The sequence below is a fragment of the Dromaius novaehollandiae genome, chromosome 2, assembly GCF_036370855.1.
Source record: "Dromaius novaehollandiae isolate bDroNov1 chromosome 2, bDroNov1.hap1, whole genome shotgun sequence".
NCBI classification, from domain to species: Eukaryota; Metazoa; Chordata; class Aves; order Casuariiformes; family Dromaiidae; genus Dromaius; species Dromaius novaehollandiae.
In genome coordinates this window covers 86705478-86726135 of record NC_088099.1, presented here as the reverse complement: position 1 = coordinate 86726135, position 20658 = coordinate 86705478, and the positions used below count along the sequence as shown (strand labels likewise).

The window sequence follows — 20658 nt, the reverse complement described above, 5'->3', positions numbered from 1 at the left end:
GCACACTTGCTGGCACGGGCTAATGTGGCCTGCATCTCAGGGGGGTATATTAGCACTAGTGCAAGTGTGTGCCTTTCAGCCCCGTGCTGGCTCACAGCCGTATCGGAGAGCGGTGAGCATCAGCACCGAGCTGTCGAGTCGGTGTGTTGCCTGTGAGTTAGCGTTCATGCCCGCCTACGTGCCTCGCTCCTCATGTGCCTCAAGCTGTCGTGCCACCAGCTCAGGCTACCTTGGTTTGCTCATGCTGCTGGGGCTGGGAGCGGTGGGGGCAGCAGGGGTGAGCGCAGGTCCTGGGGTGGGCACGTCTCAGAAGTCATTTCTGGGGGATGGTAACAGATGAAGAGCCACTGCCCAACACATGCCACCTTAAGTCTAAGGCAAGAAATCACGACTTTCATTAATCCAAGGGCAGGAAAGGCTGTAGGACCCTATGCAATCTTCTGGTGTTTCCAAAAGAAGGATCAGGCTAACACATGGATACTGCTTGAACTTACACGAACATATGGTATGAGCAGGTTCTTGATAAAACGGGAATCGAACCTTGTATTTGCTATTTCAGCCTTAAAGGTCTGAAAACAGAATGATTGGTGCAAAATGAATCTCCCTGTTCATCTGGGGAGAAGTATAACTCATTTAACATGATCATTTAAAATAAATCAGAAGATGTGTGTGATTTTTTATCTAATGGCTAAATGCAACCCAAGCTGGTGTCAAATATGAGCTCAATATTTGAAAAATATTAGAAATATATTACTCAATAAGACATTTCCAAAAATTATGTAAATGACAAACTTAAATAAGGATTCTGAGAAAAAACACCCTGAGGCGCAGGGTTTTGTTTTCCTTTTTTGCTGTTTTTCTCCTTTGGTTGCACACAGGTTTCATATCACAATCCCCACATATGGAGATTTTCCTCAATCAATAAAAGGTAAGAAGGTATGAGAAAATGACGATAGCAGACAAGTCTACTACTGAACATCATGCTGGGTCCTCTCTTCCCATCCACCCTCCTTAAGAAACAGATGCTCCAACATGTTTAGGTCTTTACATAAAAGTCAATGTAGCATTCATAAACGCATAGGACATAGATAAATGACAAAAAGCAGATTATTAAATAAAATCAATAAATAAGAATGAGAGCTTTCATAGACCAAATTCTGTGTCCTGCTAGGAAAATGGAAGTATCTAGTGAATCTTTACTCTGGAAAATTTCTAACAGACATTATAATCATAATTTAGAGGCTGTGTCTCTACCATAAAACAGAATATTTTGTAAGAAGCACTAACAATTAAATAATAGGAGAAAAAATGTAATAGTGGATAACAATGTAATTGTCACAATTATCTAGTGTTGCACCACATGATTATTCCTTGCACAATAAATGCCATGCAAAAATTTAAGAGAACAAACAAAATAATTCAAAAACTACAATAACTTTTTAACTGTTTACTTGAACTATCTGTTCAGAGCTACGAGTTTCTGGTAAAGGAATAAAGTGTTATAAATGCAGCGATAGAGTACAGGAAATCAAAACAATATATAAAGCTGTGGGGGTGATGTAAGTGCTCTTATTTATTACAACATAATTCTCTGGACTTTGGGACTTCTATAGTACTAATTTTTGCTTTTCAAGCATGACGTCAGTCACTGCTAAAAGCACTTGATAGATTACCGGTGGTATGCAAGTCTCAGGTCATCAGTCAATAGCTTCCCTGCAGATCACACATGTCACCATATCCAAAGCACTCCTTGTCGAGCATAGTTTGGTGTCTTCTGTCCATCTTCTTACTTGCACGGCATTGCACTCCTGTAGCTAATCATATAACTGGATGAACTGGATATACTCCCAGAGCTCATTTCTGGCTAACCTACCTGCACTTTGTATGATGCCTTGCTACTGCATGGTGGGCCATGAGAAAGAAGGTTTGGGAACCACTACTTTATGAAAATTTCTTCTATCATCTGCATTATACTGCAGAGAAAATAATCCAGAGGGTTTTTCCAAAAAAGTTTTGCTTATTCTAAAGAAACAGATTGTATTCTAGGCAATGTAAAAGAGTAAGCAAGGATTAATCCCAAGAGTAATCTTGAGCAGGATTTTTGTTTGTGTGACCACAACCAGCAAATGGTGTGTGCTTATGAATTTTCAGTGTTTCTTCACTTGAGAACAATAATTTGCAGATACAAAATTCAGTCACCACTGGGAACCCCAATAGTCCCAAGCATGTGATAGAAACATACTGAAACTGACAAAGAAGAATTAATTAAGCATTTTTACATAATGGACAAGGAGTGTATGACCTCATTCAGTGCAACCTTAACATGCGTACTGAATTTCAAGGAAACCAGACTGTGTTCTACGATTTATATTTAGCTGCCATAATAAAGAAGTGAGTGAGCCTGTTTTCTGCACTGTCTTCCTATAAATTTCTCCACAACTAGCTGCAGTTCAGATGAATTATTATTAATTTCCTTTTTTGCTTTTGATGATAAAAAGAGCATAGAGCCCCACAGAGAAATTCAAATGAACAAATTAAAATTCAGGCAATTGGAAGTGGCCTGACACTGCTTAGACTTCTCATTAAAATTCCATATTGTTTAGATAGTTGTGTTAAACACAATTTTTTACCAGCCTCTTGACATGAAATCTGTTGTTGGCAATGGATGCAGTGGGGCCATGAAAAAACTTGTTGTCGAGCAGTGTCAATCATTTGGAATGTAATACACTTTTAGAAAACATAATCTCACTTTTATTCATCCCATAATTGATTTAAAAAAATAAAGTATGTCAAAAGAGTTATTTCAAATAGCACCATAAAACTAAATTAAAAGAAGAAAGAAACAAGAGAAGTAGGCTGGTTAGAGTCAAAGGATAAAAAATGGCAGAGTAGCTCAACGTCAGCTTCCAGAATTACTTGCTGGGAAGGAGACAGCTTTCTTGTTTGGTTTGGTTTGGTTTTGTCTTTTGTAGAGAGCAATCTAGAGCAAACAGCAGCTGCCTCTGGGACATTTTACTGAGCAGGGCTTGGGCAAGGATCAAGAGTAGAAGTCTCAGAAGAGGAAGAGGCAGCTGGAAAGGAGGGCTAGCTGCAGAAGAACAGAGGCAGTAGGTCATGTGGTAGGGAAAAAAAGAACAGATTAAGTAAATGTGGCAAGTAAACATGAGCGTAGCAACCAGATCTGCTGAATTTGGAGCAGAACACCATTGTGCTGTTTCTGGCTCTCCAGTTGGAGCTGATGGGAATGGCAATATGGCAGCCCAAGGTTTAGGCCTCTGGACATTGCAAAACATTTTTTTACATACATATATATGTGTGTATGTATATGTATATATAAAATACGTATACAACGTGTTATATTTATACATATATGTGATAAATTATATATATATAATACATTATATATTTTTATACATATACATATACATATACATACATACATACATATACACACACACGCACATATATATATATATATGATTATGCCTCTGCAGCCGAGGCCTGCAATCTGTTGAGGCACAGTACCACTGTTCTCCAAAAAGAAGAGAGTACATTTTGCAGCTGTATGGAAGATTCGGCATTTTTATTGTTTTGGTTTTGTTCTTAAAGGACAGTAGCTTTTACTATGACCAGAAGCCTCAGTAACTTAGAGAGGAAAATGGAGACCTTACTGCATTCAGCTATTGGAAGTTACAGCATCTATTCCTGCAGCTGCACGCATATCCTTGCAAATGCACGTGCCCATCTCACCAAAAGCATTCCCCAGTGGTGAAGAAAAGGGCAATGTTGTTCTGCTGCAGGAGTAAAGGACTGTTCAGTTCAACTATGGTATCATCCTATGCAATATTCAGAATGATCTCATTTGCCATCGGTCTCTAGGAGTTAATAAAACACAAATGAATGCTAAAAAACAATTGCCGCCTTATGCCTGAGGCTTCTTGTTAATTTTATCATACTGTTGAATAATTTGGATCTCATTTCAGGGATCAGTTAAGTTGACAAGTGTAGTTGTGGCTTTTGGGAAAGAGATAGATGTCAAAAGTGTTTAGATTTAGGGTATCAATAATACTTTATTAAAGAAGTTGTGTAATTTTTTTGTCTACTCTCACATCTTTAATACACTTATAGGTTGTGTTATGTTTCTAAAAACTTTTGATGGTGACCTCAGACAGTTTCAGCTGAATTTAGCTACAGAATACTGAGTACCATGTTTTTGTAAGTGCTAAAAATTTTCAAGAGATCTAGTAAGTTAGAGAAATGTTTCCTGTAAAATGCACGCACATAAAACTTTCATCAAGGCTTCAGAACCTAAGCTGATTTGTTTTTTTTAGAATACTGTTGGTTCTCAGAGGCATATCACTTTGCAAAAGGGACCAAAATATTGTAGAATGGATAATTTCTCACATCAATAATGAGCTGCATCTGTCACAGGAGACAGGAGTTTTTATCTTGCAAGAGTTCCAGGTCGATCGTGCATTTTAGATAAACAGTGTATTGTCTGCCTAGTAAATGAGTTGAGTATGAGAATATTTAGAGAGTCATCCAGGCAGAGTTTTAAGTCAGTATCTCTACCAGAAAAGCTGCTCAAAATCAATCTATAGCTCACAATATCAAGTTTTAAAATTTGAATTTTAGTCCTATTTCTCTGGTTAAGTATCAACATGACAGAAGACACCTGGTTTCTGAAACAGTGGAAAGTGAATGTTAGATCTAGATGGACTGGGAATTTCAAGACAACTGTGATATCGAAATGCGCAGTCCTTCACTATTCAAGGTAGCGAGAGTTTTGTTGCTAGTTTTAGGAGGAACAGGACCTAGCCCTTCCCAAACAGGGCTTTACAGTGGGAAGTGCAGAATAACAACAGCTGAAAGTGTGCAAATATCCCTAACCAGGGAAAAGATAGGAACATAATTAAATTTTGACAGAAGATGCACCCTTTTATACTAGAAAACAATTTTGTTTGCCAGTCTTACCTAAAAGAAGGTAATTTTGAGAGTGGAGGTCTGGCCTGATTTACCATTAACAGACAAGGAAGAACAGCATGTATGTGAACACAGGCTTTTTTATACCAGCCACAGTATCCCCAGGGCTGCTGGCCAACTAGTCACCAGATCTGGCGTAACTCAGTTTGGAAGTTTTGCAGTCACAGCCTACTCGGTCAATAATGCAATACTGTCCCGTGAGTTTTCAGGCTTTCGTCTTTAGAAGAAGCATGATGAATAAAGATTTAATTGATAAAGGAACACTGTGCATTCTGGGGTAGGCAGGTACATTAACTTTTACAGCGCTGAGATTGAAATCTCAAGTGCCTGAAGTTAAATAGTAAAATTTCAGCACCTATAATTAGGACGCACTAATGAAAACTCTATTTTTTTAAAAGTAGAGATTTTAGAGTAGTAGCCTTCTACAAGGAGAAGAGAAGGGTTTTTGTCCAGTACTTTGAAAACCCTCCAGAAATATCCTGCATTACTTCTTGATGCTGTACAAAGACAGAGTGCTACCTATATCATATTAGTCATTAGTATGGTGCAATAGAAACAGATTTCTATGGTGAAAAAGATAGTGAGTGCTGAGGATTTGGCATCCATACTACACCTGTTTTCAGGGTTTCAAATAAGCTCTAGTCTGGTCCCATGGACTGAACACCTACCTATTAACAGCTGGATTGCATCGAGTTCATAGTTATAGCACATCTTCCAGCTTTGCTTTGCCTCAAAAGAATCCAGTTTGCACATTTGAAGAATGCTTCACTTATTAACCAAGCATAGTAAGTGGGGACAATTGGAAGATTTGCTTCACAAATGCATTCCTGAACCAAATAAAAACGCTAGCACAGATGCGCTTCTATCTTAGCCACAGGGACAAGAACGTGATAATGATCCGAGGGGGGAACAGCTGTTTATATAGTGCATAGAATGACAAAGTTAGGGTTAGAAGGGATCTCATAGTTACTTAAAGCATTTCCTTAAGAATCAACCACATATAAGTCATTTGTAATAAATATTTGTCTAACCTGTTCTCAAAAAGGATGCAGTATGATCTTCCAAGTGTCAAATATGTTGAATTTTTCCTTTAGATTCTTATGAAATTACCTTTTGATTTTTTTTTCACTAGATAAAATTTACAAACCTTCTAAGGGAAAACTTGAGTAGGATGGAAACAAGATACCATGCAAAAATAACCTCAGAAAGGAACACTGATTTGTATACAATCTAGTATGCAGTGTGATATTCTGTGAAAGGTGCTGATTTTCCTTTACATTCATTAATTAATTAATTAATTAATATTGCTTTGAAGACTCTCCTGCTATTTCAAGATGAAAGCACTGACGACTCCATCAAAAAATTCCAAAGATAGTGACTCTGCAGGCCTTCTAGACAAATACAGTCCTGTGCTTACCATTAGCATTAGGTTTTTTCTTGAAGAATGGTCATTTTTATTCTGAATTACCATCCTGTTTTCTGTTGCCAGCTGTTTTGTCCCACCTCTCTCTCAGGGGTTTCTACTGCAAGCATGATTCAGCTGATTGTGTAGCATCCACTAAACTACTGGAAAATTACAGTCCAGAGTATTAGGGAAATCTAAAATTCACATCAGTTTGTATCTTCATGAGTGGCCGGGTCACTACTGCATCAAGAATGGGATTTCTGAGAAAGAGATGGAAAGCACAGCTGAGGACAAGAGCCCGCATAGCCCATCCAGCGCAAGTTATTTCTGCTCATGCATCAGAAACCTGTTCCCCTTCCTGTATGTTCATTACTTCTTGTCCTGTCCCCAGTATAAAGGGAAATTAGTTTGTTACTTTTTTTTTTGAATGTCCAGCTATTATACTAAAAGCTAAAAAAGGTTTCAAAGGGCATGACTTCCTATGTTTCAGGATTTAAATCAGTCTCTGTTGGGGATCACACCAGAACCTAGATGCGGTCATGTTATACAATGTGTTTTCAAATACTGGTTTGCTTCCATCTTTTCCAGAAGTACTGACCACTGTTTGTAATGGAGGCCGAACCTGATCTGACTTAGGGTAGCAATTCCTCTTTTACCCTTTTATTTGCTCTTGCAAATGAGTTTGCATGAGGGAAACCCTGTGTGGGGTTTGATGACATCCATAGAATTCCAAGCCCTGAAGCCTTTAAAGTCAGACCTCTGCCATTCAGTATCATTGATTGGTGGGTTAACTGTCCCCTTTCACTGCTGAAGGTTAGTGTAGTTGGAGGTTGATGTAGGAGGCTATGTAGAATACCATACAAATGATGAATTAAGGCACTGAATGGCTCAGATGACATTTTAAATTTTAATGCAAGTAAAATTCTATGGAGCCTTCAGTGCTTTGATCTTGAAGTAGCAAGAGAGCCTTCAAAGCAATATTCTGATTAATGTAAAGGAAAATCAGCACCTTTCACAGAATATCACACTGCATACTAGATTGTGTACAAATCAGTGTTCCTTTCTGAGGTTATTTTTGCATGGTATCTTGTTTCCATCCTACTCAAGTTTTCCCTTAGAAGGTTTGTAAATTTTATCTAGTGAAAAAAAAATCAAAAGGTAATTTCATAAGAATCTAAAGGAAAAATTCAACATATTTGACACTTGGAAGACCATACTGCATCGTTCATGAGATATTTAGCTAAAAACCCGTAAGAATGTAGGAAATAACGAGTGCTAGAAGGTCTGAAATCACTGTCCCTGAGATACTTGTGTGTCCATGCAAAATGGGGCTTAATATCTTAATTAATGCATTAAAATTAAACATAGAGAAGACTGAAAGGGGAGGAGAATTTGCAAAACTGAAAGACAGAAATGAGTATTTTTATTTATTATCCTATATTTCAGATCAATTGAAAGCCCTAATTATGTGGGCAATTTTTCTCTGGTTTTGCCATCTTCTCCTCTTTAAGCTTCTAGTAATAGGGAGAAGTTTCAAGGTTTAGCTAGATCTCTATGTATGTTTCACAGAGTCGTGGGTAGGCAGGGTATGCAGCCATCATTTCAGTGATGGTCATTTCCTACCAGTTTCACTTAAAGCCATTTTGGAGCGAGTCTTTAGTGGAGAGTATATTTCATCAACTTGTATACTGAAGTAGCTTCATGCCTGGCAAAGCCACATAGGGCTTACTCCAGTAAAAACTGAAAATGGGATTACTGTCAGCCCCTGAGCCATCCAACTATCAAGGTGCATGTGTATTGTTAGTTTAGTATTTGTTATTGGCCAGAACATTGTTATATTTGATGGAGGTGTTCCATACATTATGCTATAAAATGAACAGAATGGAAAAAGAATTTGCCATATAAATTTCAAGAGATGAGTATCAGTTTATTTGTTAATCAATGATCAGAAACAAGTCTATAGATGAGTCTCTTCTTCCTGAACATCAAACTACCATCCCCAAGGTAATGATTTGAGGTTGATGAATAAAGCTTTCAAACAGAAACCTGATGTAGGCAAAAAAAGGTTAATCAGCGCTCAGTCATCATCCTCTCCAAATCTCTTTTCCTGAGATGTCATGAGAATAGTGTGAAATTTGGTTTTGAAAATTTGATCTAAAAGCATAACTCCATTCAAACATAGTTGCCCAGAAGATCCTGACAAACTCCTTTCTGTCATTCAGAATTGATGATTTTCACCCAATTCTAGTGCATAATTGAACTTTATTCATGTAAGGATGCCTGAGTGAATGTTAAATGAACTTTTTTCTAACCATGTCCAACATCTGGTAAAAATAAATGAAACAAAATGGCCTCCATATACAGCCCTACCATCTTTTGGGAATCAAATCAAAGTCCTCTTAAGTGCCATTCAGTATGAATGACATTTATTTCAGACTGATTTGTTCTTTGTCCTGTGTAAAGCTGAAGTTATCCTCTTACTGAATTTTGAATAAATCATTTGACATTTGAAGAACTGATATGTTAAACTTCTGCTCATGAAAAACTTTAAAAAGTAAAATAATGATAATGCTTTCTCCTGAATTCTTTGTGTGATATCCACCATTTTTGGTGGGATTTTTTTTTTTTTTTTTTTTTTTGGTCACTATTTCAAGACCTTTGCTACACCTTTGAAATCTCCAGGAAGCTATTATGTAAGAAAAAAATGAATGATAATTCTTGGATGGCTTAAAAATTCTCCTTTTCTTGATACTTTTTCATCTGGAGCTAGAATGAAGGCATGTTGTTGAAAGGCACGCAGCTGATAATAACAAGTGCTGTGCAACTAAACATCAGTACAACCATCAAGTTGCATTAGCATTCAAAAGCTAAGCATCAATTCCAGTATATCACTGTCTTTACTCAAACTGAGCATAATAATCAGCCTTTTCTTTGAATATTTGCATCTGAAAATATTTTGATTGCGCTGAAACCACTTAATGGTTCAGATTAATAAATGAACTACAATTCTTTGTTTTCTCTGTGCTGTTATTCCGTGGTGGACTCTTTTTCTTCAAACCCTTAAGATTTCAGTGCACTAGAGTATGGTTAATATCTATTATTTCATAATACCACTGAAGTAAATATTTACTTCTAAGGGCACACGTAAACTCATCTAGCTCTGTTGGCAAAATCTTCTGGTTCAAACATAGCATTTGATATCAGAAAGGTTTTATTTTTCATGTGATACAGGTAATACCACCTCCCTGCATAATATAAACTAAGCCAACAAAAGCATGATTTTACCAGCACAGTGATGTCTACAGTAGGGATTTTGCCAGTCAGCTGTCATTACTAGAGGCTGTACTTTTTTTTTTTTAATCTCCTCCATGCTAGCCATGAAGGCAAAATTATGGAGTGTAGGCCAAGTCCTTGTTGAGTCACGGCCTAAAAGGTTATCAATTAATGATCATTCTTGTCAAGATGATAAAAGCAAAAGTCAAAGCTAAGTTTTCTGTTCTCTAAATTTCATGTATGTGCGAGGAACTTCTGTCATATTGATAAGAGGAAAACAGTCCACATACTTGAAGACAGAGGGAAAATATCACTCTCAAGAGATGTATTTCTCAAATGGAGGGATATTAAACTTAGTATTTGCTAATTGGGTCTTGTGCTGCTCTCTTACTGCATGATTTCCAGCAGCTACTTTACCAAGCTATTTCTTTATGTGCATATTGAGTCTAGCCTATTAGCTGCTATTTTGAGCTCCTTGTTTTCTTCAAAAGTGCAACCTCTGTAAACATTATCACAGCCCTGGAACTGTGTAAGCAGCTGGATGTCTTTATAAATATATAAATAGCCTAAATTAATAAAAATAAATAAATTAAATAAATATGCAATGCTAACAGAGTCATTATTAGCTTAGCCAGATTGTCTGCCCTTAGTGGCTTAGCTCTGGCTGACCCCAACAAATGAGGGTAAGGAAAAAAGGGAAAAGAAAATAATTGCTTTGCTGATTTCCAAGCTAAATAATTATCTAAAAAACCCACAGCTATAGTTTCCCCTGTTTACCCACATCATCTATGAGGGAGTCTGGGATGGCCAGGAGAAAGAGACCTGTTAATTAATTTGTAAGAAATTATGTGAGAAACAAAAACACCATATGCAATAAAATGTGCTGACTCTTTCTAAATCCTTAGTTTTACTTTATAAAGCATTTACAGCATAAGGAAGAAGAAACAAAAAACCTTTCTTCTTCACAATACCATGTCTTCCAATTTGCCAGGAAAAAAGTTCAGCACTTAAAACACTGTTTTCCAGATGAAATCAGAGTGTGTATGTGGTTCAGCTTAACAAAGACTGTCCTGCATGTGAGCTTCCATACTCCCTGGAGCACTGGCACTGTAAATCAGGTAATGTTATTCTAGAGATATTAGAAATGGGTTTGGTCATGCACTAAACGCTGAGACTTGTAACAGCTGTTTTTAGCTAAGAGCACCACAAAGGTATTAGCAAAACACTGCCATTCTTCATCAATTACAACAGGGAATGGCAGCATTGCTCTGTGGACATGGCTACTTCCGACAGCTGAGAGAAAAAATATATATATTCGCTGTGTTGTCTGGAATGCAAAACAGGAGAAAAGTGTGCTTCCCTGATTGCGGCTAGCATTCAAGATATTGATGGAGCCAGCAAGCTTGTGTTATTATCAGCGTTGCACAGCCATGAATACATAAACCAGAAACTGGCCTCTCCAAGTAAAATATGCCTTCCTCACATTACTTATGTGGGAGTCAGCTTCAGAAGTATATCTTCAGAACATATTATTGGTAATTTTTTCTATAAAAGATAAGCCCCAAAAGGGCAATGTTAGCATCTCTCTTTACAGATGCACATGCTCTCCTGGTACTGGAGCTTTGCTAAAACTGCAAGTGACAGGTCAGGGGAATATTTATTGAGACAGGAGATCTCCTGATCTGAATTGCAATGTAGTGCCGCAGTGAGTCATAAATTCACTTTTCAGTTTTTTTCTAAAAAGAAGCAAACACAAGAAAGCTAGATGCTGATTAGATTTTTACCTGAATTCTGAAAAGAGAATGGACGTTGTTCAGGCTGGTAGGCCACTATTTTGGGAATTCTTTAAGGAGAGTATTTTGCAAAGTATTGAGTTTCTATGCTGGCATGTATGCCCCTCCTCTCCTTCCTGCTGCCTATATAAAAAATGCTTCTGCAATTGTCTATTGTCTGATTTTTTTCAAAGATACTAAGCACGAACAACTTCCAGCAGAGTGACAAAACCACGAAAGCATACATGTGTTAGAGGAGAGGTTGTACAGCAAGGTGTGACAGCTCCTCTAACTCTGTGACAAAACGAGTTTGCAAAAAATGAATATATGTAGATAGCTTATGGCAGAAGGCCTACTCCATTTTTACTCACCCTGAGTAGTTGCAAGAGTAAAATTTACTCATTGTGGGTGACAGAAATAGGTCCTAGGAGATGAGAGGTACAGTTACTTGTAGGTACAGAGCCTGTTACAAAAGGTAAATTCTATCTGAGTGGTTCTTTTCACATATGATGGCTCATACCTGCTTCTTACTAACAAAAGCCAGTAAATTCATGGAGCAGCTTACAGGTAGGATTGCAAATGCAAGCCTGGACCTAGCTGAACAAAACTGAGTCAAGAGGAAGTCTAAGTAGGTAACTGCTTAAGGGCATGGCAGGTACCACTGCACTCCCTGCATTTATAGTCCACTGATGCCTCTTGCCAGCAAGGTGGCATTTGGGGACAAGTCCACCACACTCTCAGGAGGCTAGACTCTCTAATGGTAGGAAGAGCACAGAGCCCTGCTCCTCACGGTGCTCTCCTGGCTCCTCAGCTGTACTCGCTTCTAATCTTCCATCCAATGCATTGGAGCAGAGCCCAGGACTGGGCTTTTCCCTCTTCTTCTGTTAGCTTGGTGATGCAGACGTGGCTGCAGCAGGGAAGGAAAATGAGAAGATCAGTGATTACTTCTGCCAGGATGAGAGTGTAGAAAGACAGGTTATACCAGAGAAAGGATGATTTTTTTGGTTTCCAGGAAGGTAGAATTTGGTGATGGGAGTTCCCTATTGCAGGGGCACAGGAAAAGAGGAGCAGCAGCTTCCTGAGCTCAGAGATGCAGCAGCTTTCACAGCAGTTTCCAGGCATCTTCTCCAGGGAACTTTTCCTTCTGGGATCATCCTTTGGGAAACGCTGGTGGCTTGCTGCTGCTCATCGGGTGAGGAGTAGCTTCTGCAGCTTTCTGAAGGCTTTTACTTCCATTCGCTCTAACAGCCAGCTTTGGTGGCTGTTTCCTACTAAGGGACTGCCTATACCTCTTGTCTACAACTGCTGCATGGGAAACAGCTTTATAGCTGGAAGGCAAGAGCAGAGTTTTCAGAGTGCTGCAGAGGCAGCTAACAAGAGTTGCAGCAGTTGTCACAGCAAGGTGCAGAGAGTCCTGGGACCTTTGCTCTGCACCCAGTCTCCGGCTCCAGCAACTTCCTTAGCACATCAGACTCAGGCAAGTCTCCTGAGGGACAATGCTGCTGTCCACATCTCTGGCTGGAGGGCATGCCTGGTGCCTCTCCCTGAGATTGGGGCATAGGGCAGCAGTGGCTTGTCTGTGGGTGTGCTCTTGTTGAGACACTGAGTTGCAGGTGAAAGAGCTGCATGAGGAGGTGACCATAGCGTGCACTGTCGGGGAGGATGAACAGGGGGATCAGCAGGGTCCTTGCAGAGACCCTGCAGAACCAAGAAACTGGGCTCCACATGGCCGGGAAGGAGGAGGCACAACAGATTACCCTCAAAGGATCCTGGGATGGAGGAGGCTGGAAACTTATCACTTCCAGCAATGCAACAAAGGCTTTCTTCACTTCTGGTTCTGCAGTTACAGAACAGGTACAGTGGTCTGGAAACATATGTGGAAGATGATCTCCTGTCGGAGCCAGCTGAGCCTCAATCAAGTGTCTGCACAGAGAAGAAAAGAAGGATAATTATCAGAGACTCTCTCTTGAGGAGGGTGTGGACATCTGCCAACCTTACTTGATGTCTTGGGAGGTTTTCTGTTTGACAGGTGCAATATTCAGGTTGTTGAGGAGAGACTGCAAAGGCTTGCCCAGACTATTAACTCTTTCTGCTCATCCATGGGGGCACCAGTGATACTTCCCAGGGAACCCTAAGTGTGTCAGGAGTGACTACAGACCCCTAGGGTCAAGGGTAAGTAGAGTGAGGGAGATTCCACCCAGAGCCACTGGGAAGTAATCCCGCTGTGAAGTTCTACTGTTGCTTGAAGTATCCCTTCCCTCTCATAACTCAATTATCCCAAACCTCACTGCTTCCATTCAGTCCCTTCTTGCCCATCCAGAACCTCAAAGCATATCCCCCTCACTTTCTGTGGAAACTAATGCGCTACCATGGAATAACCGAATTTTGGTATTTATTAGTAAATTTAGGAGATTTGTAGGCTGAGTGAAAGTTGGTCTTGATGAAAAAAGATTTGACATATAGCCCCCTCCTTTTTTCTTTATCTTTGCAATTCTATTGCCTATATACTATTTTTTGCAGGGATCATGTATCTAGATAATAGTCTGTTGTCATATTCTCCTAACCTTGTAGTCTCTCAACCTCAGTGAAATGACCAGTTTATCTAGTCCCAGTTGAGTGTGGTGAATTCTTGGTCATGCTATTCAGTTCAATGAACTAAACATAAAAAATTAAGAAATCCTAAGCAACTGGAGCATTAAGAAATGAAGCATCCAAAAACATGCATCATTTTAAGAAAATGAGGAAGTTTGATAAAACTTGCACAATTGAGTGCTGATTTAAAGAAACAAGTTTAAGAGCAGAAATTTAGCCTAATGAGTCAGTTCTCTGGTCTAGAATTCCAAAACATTAGAAAAACAAATTTAGCAAACTTGTATGAAGTCTATTTTATATTGTCATCTTTACTTCTATACATCTTTGTACCAGCCTATGCTGTCATTGGAGCTGGCAAAATATCCCACTAGATTTTGGTGATTACAAAACCTACTTCTGTGTGTAAAAGGATGAAAAGTCACTATCTGTAGTCTATTCACAATTATTTATGCAATGCCTTTGGACTTCAACTAGATTAAAATCCAAGCCAGTATGATTTCTGTGATTAAAGCAACTATTTGCAACATGTTAGTCCTTAACATTATCTGTATTATTTAAAAGAAAATATGGTCTTCATTAAGATTCCATACCATTTTCTTGAGCCATGTGGATGCGTGATAATATTTCATTATTCTTCTTTTCTTTCTAGAACATAAATAAATAAATAATTGCTTAAACATATCATTCCATTCCTCTGTGCTTTATAGTCTCTGAAATATTTATTGATTGCATATCAAATATTAAAAATAAAAGTCTTTTAAAATGTTGACTATCATAGAAGGTATTTCCAAACAGCAAAAATACTATGTTTGATTTGGTCATTTGATTACTTCATGCAATAATATAGATATATATTTTAACTAAAATGTCACAGGCTGTAATAAACGTGATCCTCTCTCACCACCTTTGTGCATTAAAGAGTTGCAGCTATCGTGCCCTGTATTATTGTCTGGAAATAACAATTAGGTAGCAAGGTCTACTTTTAAAAATACATTTTTTTTATCCTTTGCAATAAAACAGAATGCCTGTTAGATAAAATGGACTGTCCTTGATAATACTGAAGGGATGGGAAGCCAATTTCAGAAAAGCTGTTCAGAAAATTAGATAGAAGTTGGTGAATAACTGGAGCTACATAAAAAAAATGACCTTTCATAAAAATACAAGCTTTACATATCATGTTTGTTGTAGAAGATCTGACAGATGAATTAATACAATTGAAATTGCTGTCACTGTGAAACAGATTAGTTTTTCATATTTAGCGCACACAACTTAACAGACTAAAATATGACTTTGAGTGTTCAATTTATTAAAACTTAGTTTATAAATCACCAATTCTTCTTTATTTTGTATAAGAAGGTTGAATCACCTGGAGCACCTATATAAAAATATCTAAAGTAATATTTTTAGACAATTAAGAATTGGTATTTACTAGAATAGTTAGGCACTTAGGTCAGCTGCAGAATCTTCAGGTATGCTGATGCCAGTTTGCTTTCTTCACCATGGAAAGTCATACTATTTTGTGAGATGTTAGAAATAAAGATGGCTTTGGCAGTGGTGTTGAGTGTGCCTACCTTTACATCCCTGGCCACAAATCATGCTGCCAGGCTCCTTGTGTCCACTCACCAACTGCACAGGAAGCCGCAGGTGTCCAGCGTGACTGTAGATGTCTGCACTGAGGAAGTTCAATGATAGGTGAAATGACCTCCACCATTCATTATCTCCATTGAAGCAATCATTTTGGCTCCTTCTCCTTCAATACATCATTGTCTTGCAAAATAATTTTGGTTGTGGAGGACACTGCTGCTGCTGCAGAAATCTGGGTAGCAGTAAGGAGATGTTGAGATGTCTACAGGTCCTGGAAATGTTGGAAAGGGGTGGGAGCTGGTTGCTGCTTTCTAAAAAGGACATGTATTGGTTATAAGCTGCTGCTGCTAGGGCTTAGGAGACAAACCATGGAATAAGAGAGGAACTCCAAAATCCAGTCCCAGCCCCTGTGGCTTTGCTTTGAATGAGCAAAATTAGGTTAGCATGCTTATTGTTAATACCCATTGTTTCAGTCTGCTGAGATATTGTAATTGATTAAATTTATGAAAAATTATCAATTTTGCCAACTAAAAATCCCCCTGTGAACACATTACCATTTCAAATGTTAACATCTAAAATATTCATTAATGCTTGCAACAGGACAAGAAAACTTAAGGTTATTTGGCTATCTTTAGTATTTCTTACCTAAGCCTGTTTGAATTTAAGAGAAACAACTGAATTTACTGAGTTAGTGGTTCTTGATTTGTGTTAACTTACCATACATTGTAATAATTTCTCTTATTTTGAAGTGTTACTAATATACACATTCAGTCTTAAATCAGTCGCATTTTTTTTTGTTTTCTTTCACCTGGGAGAAATATATTTATGAATTCTCTTCATGCCAGTTGGTAGTTTCATGCTGATGTATCCTTTTCATCATGTATGACTTGAAAGACTTTTTGTTGTGACTTGTGTGACAGATCTGAAGAGAACTTAAATACTCTACTCATGTTCCTAGAAAAGTTGGCATAATGAGAGAAAATATATTTTTTTATTCTATTAAATACAGACCTTTTTTTCTTGGTTTCTTTCATAATATCAGTAATGAAATGCCATTTTACTATAAGGAGTCAAAATCAGATTTACTCTAGGTATTGATTTAGTAGAGTAAAATAATAAATAAACGAGACAGTATTTATCTATAATTCTACAAATAAATAAATAAACCATTCAGCTCATACTAAGGCAAAATTGCTAAGGTCTATATAAGCTTCGTCTAAGAAGTGACTACAGTATTTTTCACACAAACTTTACCAGATGCGAGTCTGTCTTCTGAATATGACCTTGCATGGCAAGCTAGCACATTTGACAGTCCTCCTCAAAGAATGTTGTAATTATTCTTCCCTGAACTGAGTTTCAAAGGATTAAAATTAAAGCTCAGATAGTGATAAATACAGGTGCAGTGTTGTAAGTGAAATGGCTAGAAAGTTAGTGTTGCTATTTAACCACCAGCTTAAGTACTTAAGAGCCACAATGCTTTCTTCTTAAATAACTTTCTTAAAATCAAATCATATTTATGATTCATCTTCTGTCAATTCAACTGCACAGTATTAGCTAATATTGATCTTAAATCTCAAAATCACTGCAGTATTAGGTTTAAGAACTGTCCTTTTAAAAAAAGGCTGAATAGGGATTGATATTGTGTTGTTTTCAACTTTCATGTGAGCTGTAGTGAAGCATAATTTGTAGAGAATATAAATCCCAAAGTCCATGAAGTACTGCAAAAATATTGGTTATGTAACATGCAATTTTCCTCACTGCCTAACTTTAGGAGCCTTTTAACTGTCTACATTAATTGTCCAAAGCCAGTCTGCATGAATAGTTGGCAGTAAAATACATGATAAGCCCTCTTAAGGAAGTGACCAGGCCTCCCCATGTGACCAACCTGCTATTTCTCTCAGGCAAACTCAAGTAATGTGGAGCTTTTCATTACAGGGCTGGAAAGGTCTCTGCCGGTTGTCTGTGAGATGGCAGGTATTATGGCAAGCCTGCCAGAAGCACCACATCACTGTGGTGATGTCCTGAGGGAAGTCGGTAGGTCTTCCCAGTGCTCAACACTTTTGAAAATAAGTACAGAGCAGGTTAGCTTTCTGCTCTTGTGTTTTTAAGTCTGGGTTTATTTGTCCTGTTTTTTATGAGAATATTGTTCCCTTCAAGGTGCAAAACAAAGATCTTGGTAACATGACAATAAAATTTTGTCCACACATATTCAGAAGACAAACTAAAAACAGCTGCCTGAATTAGCTACCGGTGTGTCATCAGAAATACTAGGCCTGGCCTAAGAGGAGACTTGGGAGTGTGTGACGGGACTGCCTTTTCTGGCTGTAGGACAGACTGTTGTCTTAAATCAGTCCTGAAGCAGCACACTTGTTGGCCAGAGCACTCAGTCACCCAGGTCCAGCTCAGCATTTAGGAATCTGATAATTTGCTCCACCGCCTGAAAGCAAAGCAAAACACCCTGGCCTATGGTGAGGATCTAGCGAAAGAATGAACAATTTGGCAGGAAGGAAAGAAATCGGTTTCATATGTCAAAAAGTAGCATTTCTTTTCAAAGGAGAAAGTAGACTGTATTTTTTTATGCTGAAAAGATAGTACACTTATCTTACAGATAAGTAAGTAGCAATAAAGGAGGACAATTGTGTATATACAGGGGTATCATATAGCTTCTCCCTGCCATTCCAGTGGAAAAATGTGTTCCTCCAGCTGTGCTTGTCTGAACTATTTAGTGCATAGACAATTAGAGTTATGTGCTATGTAAAGAAATCTGGGTATAAATGTTTGAGTATCCACTGCTTCCACAACTATTATACCGAATTTGGACTTCGATCTTTGCTAACAGCTTAAGGCCACTAAAATATATCATTCCTCACCCTTCATATCCAGAAAATCAAGGGAGCAACCGCAGGCTTTTGATTGCCTGAATCCAGCTGATATCTATGGTATTATTTTACTTATTTATTCGTTGTTAATTTTTCCTTTCTTTTAGAAGCTGACTTTAATTAAACTTGCCCTCAGCTTAAAAACATGACCAGCCTATTGGCTTTAAAGAATGGTTGTTAGCCAAATAACACATATTTCCCTGTCTTCTTCAGGAGATAACAAGAATGTCGCTTAGAATATCTTTTCTTTCTCTGTTGTCCAATAAATTGTAATAGAATCAGCCTTGCAAAATCAGTCGTCATGCTGCAAGTTCTTTTACACTGTTAATTCCAAACCCTTTGGCACCACTGATGATTCTCATATGGAGAGATGTGGGGGAGAACTAAAAGCAAATTTCTTCTAACTGTTACCTTTGCTATGAGTTACCTTTCTCCCTGAGTTGTAGGATCTTTTACCTGGAGGATCTTTCAATGAGGCACTCTCGGAAATAAACTTTTGGCAAGTCCGTCACAGTTAATTTTAGGCTGTGAACATTCTTTAAAACTTTCCAATTTTCATTACACACAAGTAACTTGCAGAATTCCATGGATATTCCTGAAAGAGTGTCAGATGATCTCCAAATGTAAACCGTATGTTAAAACTCTTTATGCTGCTTGTCATGTTGGTTGTCTCCCCACTCACTCTCTCAAAATCAGTGTGGCAAACACGGGATACTGAGAAATCATTAATACTTCAAAGATGAAGGGAAAGCCTAGATATCTGGCCAGTTGTTTTGCTGGAGACTGTGCAAATGGCTTGAATACTGTTTCCATTATGGGGCAGTGGGGAAATGCAGGTAAACTACTTAGCGACCAGTGGGAAGGACAGGAAATTTCTGTAGGACAATTGCTATTTACAGTGAATTTTATGACTTCATATGTGCTTTGTTTGCTCCATGGGATGACTCTCCTGTAAGTCAGAATATAAAGCAAACTATTCCACTATTATCTATAACCATGCCTGAAAACAGAGCATCAAGCAGAGGTTCTGCCTCCCCAGTACTTTTGTTTCCTGCTAAGCTGGGTGGAAAGGGAACAAGACTCGAGTCTGGATTTCAAACACAATTCATTGACCAAAATATCCAGTTCCTGTGTACAGTGTGGATATGCATTTCTTGACTGAGGAGCTTGCCTTTAGGTGACTTCAGCATGTTTTTTAAAGGTACTTAGAGATTTGTTTGCTGGTGGATTCTGAAGTTGCTTGACCAAACACTTGTTTCAGAGACAACTCGCATATTTTACTTGCTCAGTTGCCTGTGTGCACATCTGCAGATGCATCTACCTTTTCACAAGACTGTGAGGCATATCCCCTATTCAAAATCTAGTCTTGAGCTTCCTCAGGCCTCCATTTTATGTGTGTTGGATAAAAATCTTTTGTGAGCAATGTGTGCATAACTTGTTTATAAATGTCTTCAGATGGTGGGCTTGCTCTCCTTTCCTTCCCATTTTGCTTCAGTTGTTACCTACATGGATACTAATGTGGACCTGGTGACTGCGTTAGTCTCACCTTGTTTCCAGAGAAACAAGAGTAAGAGGTCTGAAATATCCCTAATCACTGCTTTATATTGAAAATTTGATAACCTATATTTCTTTGCAGGTGCATATGTGCTTCAGGTAAAGGCTACAGATGCTGATGATCCCACCTATGGAAACAGTGCTAGAGTGGTTTACAGCATTCTTCAGGGGCAACCGTATTTCTCCATTGATCCGAAGACAGGTAAACAGTTTATCAGCAATCCTGGAAGATTTAAACGTTGGATTTCAGTACATATGGGCAATATCCATGAATAAATATGGACTGCGCTGATAGGCAGCTTTGTGGCAGCTTTGTACCTAAGCCAGTAGGGTAACTTTGTACCTAGTGCTGTTTGGTTATTGACTGGTTTGTGAATGAATCACGATCTGTTGTAAAAAGAAAAACATCCACTTTCCTCCCACCAGTCCTGGAATATCTAAAGTATGTACACACTGAAGAAGTTTTTCCTTATGCTTTACTATTTCTTTATAGCTAAATCTTTAAGTGTTACGTGCATTCTGTTTCCTTTCCTGGTGATTTCATTTTGTATCTCAGGTCTTCATTCTTTTTTCTCAGTACTTTTACTTGCTGAACTTAGAGTCAGAAATTCTCTGA

General features: G+C 38.3%; 1 protein-coding gene across 2 annotated transcripts in view; it reads left to right on the top strand.

Moving 5' to 3' along the window:
• Positions 1-20658, top strand: part of CDH12 (cadherin 12) — a 791024-nt gene that overhangs the window by 693311 nt on the left and 77055 nt on the right. For both annotated transcript variants that reach the window (XM_064506878.1, XM_064506879.1), the window contains one exon: positions 20125-20244. In XM_064506878.1, the coding sequence (XP_064362948.1) occupies positions 20125-20244 (120 nt within the window). The remainder of the gene's footprint in view (positions 1-20124; positions 20245-20658) is intronic.